The sequence below is a fragment of the Xenopus tropicalis genome, chromosome 10 (assembly GCF_000004195.4).
Source record: "Xenopus tropicalis strain Nigerian chromosome 10, UCB_Xtro_10.0, whole genome shotgun sequence".
NCBI classification, from domain to species: Eukaryota; Metazoa; Chordata; class Amphibia; order Anura; family Pipidae; genus Xenopus; species Xenopus tropicalis.
In genome coordinates, this window is record NC_030686.2 from 51935653 (window position 1) to 51945517 (window position 9865).

A 9865-nucleotide genomic window follows, 5' to 3' on the forward strand; every position below is an offset into this window, starting at 1 on the left:
ACCTTACAGCCCCCCTGGCATTCCCAGTACCCAGAGGCACAAACAGCCCCCCCCCCCAGCCCAATAAATAGTGACTGTCTGTGGCACCTTACAGCCCCCCTGGCATTCCCAGTACCAGAGGCACAAACAGCCCCCCCCCAGCCCAATAAATAGTGACTGTCTGTGGCACCTTACAGCCCCCCTGGCATTCCCAGTACCCAGAGGCACAAACAGCCCCCCCAGCCCAATAAATAGTGACTGTCTGTGGCACCTTACAGCCCCCCCTGGCATTCCCAGTACCCAGAGGCACAAACAGCCCCCCCAGCCCAATAAATAGTGACTGTCTGTGGCACCTTACAGCCCCCCTGGCATTCCCAGTACCCAGAGGCACAAACAGCCCCCCCCCAGCCCAATAAATAGTGACTGTCTGTGGCACCTTACAGCCCCCCCCTGGCATTCCCAGTACCCAGAGGCACAAACAGCCCCCCCCCAGCCCAATAAATAGTGACTGTCTGTGGCACCTTACAGCCCCCCTGGCATTCCCAGTACCCAGAGGCACAAACAGCCCCCCCCCAGCCCAATAAATAGTGACTGTCTGTGGCACCTTACAGCCCCCCTGGCATTCCCAGTACCCAGAGGCACAAACAGCCCCCCCCAGCCCAATAAATAGTGACTGTCTGTGGCACCTTACAGCCCCCCTGGCATTCCCAGTACCCAGAGGCACAAACAGCCCCCCCCCCAGCCCAATAAATAGTGACTGTCTGTGGCACCTTACAGCCCCCCGGCATTCCCAGTACCCAGAGGCACAAACAGCCCCCCCCAGCCCAATAAATAGTGACTGTCTGTGGCACCTTACAGCCCCCCTGGCATTCCCAGTACCCAGAGGCACAAACAGCCCCCCCAGCCCAATAAATAGTGACTGTCTGTGGCACCTTACAGCCCCCCTGGCATTCCCAGTACCCAGAGGCACAAACAGCCCCCCCCCCCAGCCCAATAAATAGTGACTGTCTGTGGCACCTTACAGCCCCCCTGGCATTCCCAGTACCCAGAGGCACAAACAGCCCCCCCCCCCCCAGCCCAATAAATAGTGACTGTCTGTGGCACCTTACAGCCCCCCTGGCATTCCCAGTACCAGAGGCACAAACAGCCCCCCCCAGCCCAATAAATAGTGACTGTCTGTGGCACCTTACAGCCCCCCTGGCATTCCCAGTACCCAGAGGCACAAACAGCCCCCCCAGCCCAATAAATAGTGACTGTCTGTGGCACCTTACAGCCCCCCCTGGCATTCCCAGTACCCAGAGGCACAAACAGCCCCCCCAGCCCAATAAATAGTAACTGTCTGTGGCACCTTACAGCCCCCCTGGCATTCCCAGTACCCAGAGGCACAAACAGCCCCCCCCCAGCCCAATAAATAGTGACTGTCTGTGGCACCTTACAGCCCCCCCCCGGCATTCCCAGTACCCAGAGGCACAAACAGCCCCCCCCAGCCCAATAAATAGTGACTGTCTGTGGCACCTTACAGCCCCCCTGGCATTCCCAGTACCCAGAGGCACAAACAGCCCCCCCCAGCCCAATAAATAGTGACTGTCTGTGGCACCTTACAGCCCCCCTGGCATTCCCAGTACCCAGAGGCACAAACAGCCCCCCCCAGCCCAATAAATAGTGACTGTCTGTGGCACCTTACAGCCCCCCTGGCATTCCCAGTACCCAGAGGCACAAACAGCCCCCCCCCAGCCCAATAAATAGTGACTGTCTGTGGCACCTTACAGCCCCCCCGGCATTCCCAGTACCCAGAGGCACAAACAGCCCCCCCCCAGCCCAATAAATAGTGACTGTCTGTGGCACCTTACAGCCCCCCTGGCATTCCCAGTACCCAGAGGCACAAACAGCCCCCCCAGCCCAATAAATAGTGACTGTCTGTGGCACCTTACAGCCCCCCTGGCATTCCCAGTACCCAGAGGCACAAACAGCCCCCCCCCCCAGCCCAATAAATAGTGACTGTCTGTGGCACCTTACAGCCCCCCTGGCATTCCCAGTACCCAGAGGCACAAACAGCCCCCCCCCCAGCCCAATAAATAGTGACTGTCTGTGGCACCTTACAGCCCCCCTGGCATTCCCAGTACCCAGAGGCACAAACAGCCCCCCCCCCCAGCCCAATAAATAGTGACTGTCTGTGGCACCTTACAGCCCCCCTGGCATTCCCAGTACCCAGAGGCACAAACAGCCCCCCCCCAGCCCAATAAATAGTGACTGTCTGTGGCACCTTACAGCCCCCCTGGCATTCCCAGTACCAGAGGCACAAACAGCCCCCCCCCAGCCCAATAAATAGTGACTGTCTGTGGCACCTTACAGCCCCCCTGGCATTCCCAGTACCAGAGGCACAAACAGCCCCCCCCCAGCCCAATAAATAGTGACTGTCTGTGGCACCTTACAGCCCCCCCCCGGCATTCCCAGTACCCAGAGGCACAAACAGCCCCCCCCCAGCCCAATAAATAGTGACTGTCTGTGGCACCTTACAGCCCCCCCCGGCATTCCCAGTACCCAGAGGCACAAACAGCCCCCCCCCCAGCCCAATAAATAGTGACTGTCTGTGGCACCTTACAGCCCCCCTGGCATTCCCAGTACCAGAGGCACAAACAGCCCCCCCAGCCCAATAAATAGTGACTGTCTGTGGCACCTTACAGCCCCCCTGGCATTCCCAGTACCCAGAGGCACAAACAGCCCCCCCCAGCCCAATAAATAGTGACTGTCTGTGGCACCTTACAGCCCCCCCCCTGGCATTCCCAGTACCCAGAGGCACAAACAGCCCCCCCCAGCCCAATAAATAGTGACTGTCTGTGGCACCTTACAGCACCCCTGGCATTCCCAGTACCCAGAGGCACAAACAGCCCCCCCCCCAGCCCAATAAATAGTGACTGTCTGTGGTACCTTACAGCCCCCCTGGCATTCCCAGTACCCAGAGGCACAAACAGCCCCCCCAGCCCAATAAATAGTGACTGTCTGTGGCACCTTACAGCCCCCCCCTGGCATTCCCAGTACCCAGAGGCACAAACAGCCCCCCCCCAGCCCAATAAATAGTGACTGTCTGTGGCACCTTACAGCACCCCTGGCATTCCCAGTACCAGAGGCACAAACAGCCCCCCCCAGCCCAATAAATAGTGACTGTCTGTGGCACCTTACAGCCCCCCTGGCATTCCCAGTACCCAGAGGCACAAACAGCCCCCCCAGCCCAATAAATAGTGACTGTCTGTGGCACCTTACAGCCCCCCTGGCATTCCCAGTACCAGAGGCACAAACAGCCCCCCCAGCCCAATAAATAGTGACTGTCTGTGGCACCTTACAGCCCCCCTGGCATTCCCAGTACCAGAGGCACAAACAGCCCCCCCAGCCCAATAAATAGTGACTGTCTGTGGCACCTTACAGCCCCCCTGGCATTCCCAGTACCCAGAGGCACAAACAGCCCCCCCCCAGCCCAATAAATAGTGACTGTCTGTGGCACCTTACAGCCCCCCTGGCATTCCCAGTACCAGAGGCACAAACAGCCCCCCCAGCCCAATAAATAGTGACTGTCTGTGGCACCTTACAGCCCCCCTGGCATTCCCAGTACCCAGAGGCACAAACAGCCCCCCCAGCCCAATAAATAGTGACTGTCTGTGGCACCTTACAGCCCCCCCCCTGGCATTCCCAGTACCCAGAGGCACAAACAGCCCCCCCCAGCCCAATAAATAGTGACTGTCTGTGGCACCTTACAGCACCCCTGGCATTCCCAGTACCCAGAGGCACAAACAGCCCCCCCCCCCAGCCCAATAAATAGTGACTGTCTGTGGTACCTTACAGCCCCCCTGGCATTCCCAGTACCCAGAGGCACAAACAGCCCCCCAGCCCAATAAATAGTGACTGTCTGTGGCACCTTACAGCCCCCCCCCTGGCATTCCCAGTACCCAGAGGCACAAACAGCCCCCCCCCAGCCCAATAAATAGTGACTGTCTGTGGCACCTTACAGCACCCCCTGGCATTCCCAGTACCAGAGGCACAAACAGCCCCCCCCAGCCCAATAAATAGTGACTGTCTGTGGCACCTTACAGCCCCCCTGGCATTCCCAGTACCCAGAGGCACAAACAGCCCCCCCAGCCCAATAAATAGTGACTGTCTGTGGCACCTTACAGCCCCCCTGGCATTCCCAGTACCAGAGGCACAAACAGCCCCCCCAGCCCAATAAATAGTGACTGTCTGTGGCACCTTACAGCCCCCCTGGCATTCCCAGTACCAGAGGCACAAACAGCCCCCCCAGCCCAATAAATAGTGACTGTCTGTGGCACCTTACAGCACCCCTGGCATTCCCAGTACCAGAGGCACAAACAGCCCCCCCAGCCCAATAAATAGTGACTGTCTGTGGCACCTTACAGCCCCCCTGGCATTCCCAGTACCAGAGGCACAAACAGCCCCCCCCAGCCCAATAAATAGTGACTGTCTGTGGCACCTTACAGCCCCCCTGGCATTCCCAGTACCAGAGGCACACACAAGCCCCCCCCGGCATTCCCAGTACCAGAGGCACACACAAGCGCCCCCCCCCCGGCATTCCCAGTACCAGAGGCACACAAGCCCCCCCTCAGAGCAAGCTGCTGCTATACCCAGGCGGCAGTATGACTGACAGGAATGGGCTATGGAGGAAGGGAAGTGGCGGTGCAGACAGGGGGAGGGCGGAGGATCTCACACAGACACACGGAAGGTGCCCAGTGCTTATCCCGCCGGAGAGACTGGAGGTGTGTCGCAAAATGCCGCGGAAGGGGCGGTAACGTGAAGGTGACCACGCCCCCACATGCTGCTTCCGGGGGAACTGTAGAAGCGCAGCGCTTATTGCGGGCGGATGAAGGTTGTCGGACGGACCGGAAGTAAAGTGGTTGGAGGATGATCAGGTGCCTTCAGCTCCTCAGTGCAGCAGGTAATGTTGGTCCCTTCTCTGTTATTGCCCCTCATAGAGGCAAATGTGCCTTCCCATTGTGTCCCTTACCCCTACCCCTGGGTAAGCCCCGTACCGGAGATACCGGAAGAGACCATTGCCCCTGTATAATCGGCCCTTCCCTGCTGGTAGGAATGGATATGTATGTGTGTGTTCCAGGGAGAGGAGTGCTGCTCCGCAGAGGCCCGGCCCCGCCTGCCCCGCACAGACACGTACATTGCTCGGAGTGTGCGGCCCAGTGTGCGGCCCGGTTGGACACGGAGGGAAGGGCAGACGGAGCGGAGGCCGCTGAGCCGGACGGAAGCCTGAGTTACACCGAGGAGGAAGCGGACACCATTCTCCATGTGCTCAATACTGCCCCCCACAGTGAGCTGGCTGCCATCAAGCTGCTCCGGGGCAAGAGAGCCGCCAGTATTGTGCAGTACAGGGAGCAGCATGGGCCATTCCTAGACCTGCGAAGCGTTGTCTCAGTGCCGCACTTCCAGCACAAAATCACCGTGAAAGTGTTCGACTCCATCCTCAGCCCCGGGGAGAGAGACGCCCAGAAGGAGCGGCGGCCGGAGGGCAGGGGCAGGTTCATAAAGCCCGACGTCCCCACAGAGAGGCTCCAGGTGGGCGTGGCTTTGTATTGGGGCTTATTCGCTGTGGGTCCCCCACTGACCGCAAGTCTGCGGGTGTTCGTACTTCTCAGGGCTCCCTGTGTTTCTGTAGCCCCTACTGCCACCGCATTGTATTTGGCACAGGAAGCTGGGCATTGGGAGAGTAACTTTACTCCTAGGCTGCTGGTATTGGCCAGTGCCCGCGCTCTAACGGCAAGGCCCAGGGGTTGGGTATTGGCCAGTGCCCGCGCTCTAACGGCAAGGCCTAGGGGTTGGGTATTGGCCAGTGCCCGCGCTCTAACGGCAAGGCCTAGGGGTTGGGTATTGGCCAGTGCCCGCGCTCTAACGGCAAGGCCCAGGGGTTGGGTATTGGCCAGTGCCCGCGCTCTAACGGCAAGGCCCAGGGGTTGGGTATTGGCCAGTGCCCGCGCTCTAACGGCAAGGCCCAGGGGTTGGGTATTGGCCAGTGCCCGCGCTCTAACGGCAAGGCCTAGGGGTTGGGTATTGGCCAGTGCCCGCGCTCTAACGGCAAGGCCTAGGGGTTGGGTATTGGCCAGTGCCCCGCGCTCTAACGGCAAGGCCCAGGGGTTGGGTATTGGCCAGTGCCCGCGCTCTAACGGCAAGGCCCAGGGGTTGGGTATTGGCCAGTGCCCGCGCTCTACGGCAAGGCCCAGGGGTTGGGTATTGGCCAGTGCCCACGCTCTAACGGCAAGGCCCAGGGGTTGGGTATTGGCCAGTGCCCGCGCTCTAACGGCAAGGCCCAGGGGTTGGGTATTGGCCAGTGCCCACGCTCTAACGGCAAGGCCCAGGGGTTGGGTATTGGCCAGTGCCCGCGCTCTAACGGCAAGGCCCAGGGGTTGGGTATTGGCCAGTGCCCGAGCTCTAACGGCAAGGCCCAGGGGTTGGGTATTGGCCAGTGCCCGCGCTCTAACGGCAAGGCCCAGGGGTTGGGTATTGGCCAGTGCCCGCGCTCTAACGGCAAGGCCCAGGGGTTGGGTATTGGCCAGTGCCCGCGCTCTAACGGCAAGGCCCAGGGGTTGGGTATTGGCCAGTGCCCGCGCTCTAACGGCAAGGCCCAGGGGTTGGGTATTGGCCAGTGCCCGCGCTCTAACGGCAAGGCCCAGGGGTTGGGTATTGGCCAGTGCCCGCGCTCTAACGGCAAGGCCCAGGGGTTGGGTATTGGCCAGTGCCCGCGCTCTAACGGCAAGGCCCAGGGGTTGGGTATTGGCCAGTGCCCGCGCTCTAACGGCAAGGCCCAGGGGTTGGGTATTGGCCAGTGCCCGCTTACGGCAAGGCCAGGGGTTGGGTATTGGCCAGTGCCCGCGCTCTAACGGCAAGGCCTAGGGGTTGGGTATTGGCCAGTGCCCGCGCTCTAACGGCAAGGCCTAGGGGTTGGGTATTGGCCAGTGCCCGCGCTCTAACGGCAAGGCCTAGGGGTTTGGTATTGGCCAGTGCCCTCGCTCTAATGGCAAGGCCTAGGGGTTGGGTATTGGCCAGTGCCCGCGCTCTGACTAACGGCAAGGCCTAGGGGTTGGGTATTGGCCAGTGCCCTCGCTCTAATGGCAAGGCCTAGGGGTTGGGTTTGGCCAGTGCCCGCGTTGACTAACGGCAAGGCCTAGGGGTTTGGTATTGGCCAGTGCCCTCGCTCTAATGGCAAGGCCTAGGGGTTGGGTATTGGCCAGTGCCCACGCTCTGACTAACGGCAAGGCCTAGGGGTTGGGTATTGGCCAGTGCCCGTGCTCTACCGGCAAGGCCTAGGGGTTGGGTATTGGCCAGTGCCCTCGCTCTAACGGCAAGGCCTAGGGGTTGGGTATTGGCCAGTGCCCTCGCTCTAACGGCAAGGCCTAGGGGTTGGGTATTGGCCAGTGCCCGCGCTCTACCGGCAAGGCCTAGGGGTTGGGTATTGGCCAGTGCCCTCGCTCTAACGGCAAGGCCTAGGGGTTGGGTATTGGCCAGTGCCCTCGCTCTAACGGCAAGGCCTAGGGGTTGGGTATTGGCCAGTGCCCTCGCTCTAACGGCAAGGCCTAGGGGTTGGGTATTGGCCAGTGCCCGCGCTCTAATGGCAAGGCCTAGGGGTTGGGTGTTGGCCAGTGCCCGTGCTGACTAACGGCAAGGCCTAGGGGTTGGGTATTGGCCAGTGCCCTCGCTCTAACGGCAAGGCCTAGGGGTTGGGTATTGGCCAGTGCCCGCGCTCTAATGGCAAGGCCTAGGGGTTGGGTGTTGGCCAGTGCCCGTGCTGACTAACGGCAAGGCCTAGGGGTTGGGTATTTTTAGGCTTTGCCAGTAACTGAAGGGAAATTGTGGTTGTGCCCCTAGTGCGCCCCCCCTGCTCTTACAGGGACATCGCTGACAATGAGGAGGTGCAGTACAAAGCAATTGGGCGAGACCCAGTATCACATGGCAGAGAGAGAATAAGGCCAGACCTTGGGGTAGTGTGAGTGGCTGCAGTGCCTGGGAAAGGGAAAGCTAAGCCTTAAATATAAATGACCCTTCTCTCTCTAGGCTACGGAAAGCATAGTGTCTATTGTGTTTGGAATAAAGAAAATGGCGTGGGCCCACGTGGGGCGCTCCATGACTGTGTACGAGTGGCAGCAGCAGGAATGGTTCCGCTTCATGAAGGGGCCCTACTTTGCTCACGTGTACCTGGAGGATGTGAGTAGAGCTGTGGTACATAGGCCCCGCCCCCCTACATACAGCCCCTAACAGTAAGTGGCGCAATCTCTCCCCCTACAGGTCTCGGCAGCAGTTTCCCAGTTGCCGCAGGCAGATTTCTACGTTCTGGAGAAGCCGGGAATATCGATGCAGAACAGCAGCCTGTTCCCAGTAATGTTACATATGCGCACAGTGGAAGCCATGCTCTATGCCATGCTGAGTGGGCAGCGCCCAGCCGACGGAGGGCACAGGGTACTGAGCATGGCGAGAAGCAGCGTGGGCAAGCACTTTGATCTCATGGTGGGAGAATCGCGCACCAGCGGGCTGGACATTGCCAAGCAGCTACTCACTAACAGCGCGGCCCAGGAACAGCCCAGGGTTCGATTCCCCCCAGATTCCATCTTCCGATATAGGAACCACTTGCAGCCCCGGGGGCAGAACAGGAACGAGGAGCTGTGTGATGCCCTATTGCAGGCAATTGCCTTCTATGAACTGGCCGTCTTCTAGGCCTTCAACACTGGGTTATTGGTGGGGAGCGCAGCTCTGCCCCTAGGCACGGACACCCCCCCAAACACAGGATTATAGGGCACCCTGTGGGGAGCGCAGCTCTGCCCCTAGGCACGGACACCCCCCCAAACACGGGATTATAGGGCACCCTGTGGGGAGCGCAGCTCTGCCCCTAGGCACGGACACCCCCCCAAACACGGGATTATAGGGCACCCTGTGGGGAGCGCAGCTCTGCCCCTAGGCACGGACACTCCCCAAACACGGGATTATAGGGCACCCTGTGGGGAGCGCAGCTCTGCCCCTAGGCACGGACACCCCCCCAAACACGGGATTATAGGGCACCCTGTGGGGAGCGCAGCTCTGCCCCATGGCAGTAACACCCCCAAACACGGGATTATAGGGCACTCTGTGGGGAGCGCAGCTCTGCCCCTAGGCACGGACACCCCCCAAACACAGGATTATAGGGCACCCTGTGGGGAGCGCAGCTCTGCCCCATGGCAGTTACACCCCCAAACACGGGATTATAGAGCACCCTGTGGGGAGCGCAGCTCTGCCCCATGGCAGTTACACCCCCAAACACGGGATTATAGGGCACCCTGTGGGGAGCGCAGCTCTGCCCCTAGGCACGGACACCCCCCCAAACACAGGATTATAGGGCACCCTGTGGGGAGCGCAGCTCTGCCCCATGGCAGTTACACCCCCAAACACGGGATTATAGGGCACCCTGTGGGGAGCGCAACTCTGCCCCTAGGCAGTAACACCCCCAAACACGGGATTATAGGGCACCCTGTGGGGAGCGCAGCTCTGCCCCTAGGCACGGACACCCCCCAAACACGGGATTATAGGGCACCCTGTGGGGAGCGCAGCTCTGCCCCATGGCAGTTACACCCCCAAACACGGGATTATAGGGCACCCTGTGGGGAGCGCAGCTCTGCCCCTAGGCACGGACACCCCCCAAACACGGGATTATAGGGCACCCTGTGGGGAGCGCAGCTCTGCCCCTAGGCACGGACACCCCCCAAACACAGGATTATAGGGCACCCTGTGGGGAGCGCAGCTCTGCCCCTAGGCACGGACACCCCCCAAACACGGGATTATAGGGCACCCTGTGGGGAGCGCAGCTCTGCCCCATGGCAGTTACACCCCCAAACACGGGATTATAGGGCAC

The 9865-nt window shown here is 60.4% G+C and overlaps 1 protein-coding gene across 1 annotated transcript; it reads left to right on the top strand.

The window, feature by feature from the left end:
* Positions 1-4796: 4796 nt before the first annotated feature.
* tefm (transcription elongation factor, mitochondrial) lies at positions 4797-9641 on the top strand. Its single transcript, XM_002943287.5, has 4 exons — positions 4797-4921; positions 5099-5550; positions 8041-8190; positions 8272-9641. The coding sequence occupies exons 1-4, from the start codon at positions 4888-4890 to the stop codon at positions 8695-8697; spliced, it is 1062 nt and encodes a 353-aa protein (XP_002943333.1). The 5' UTR covers positions 4797-4887; the 3' UTR covers positions 8698-9641.
* The last annotated feature ends 224 nt before the right edge of the window (positions 9642-9865 follow it).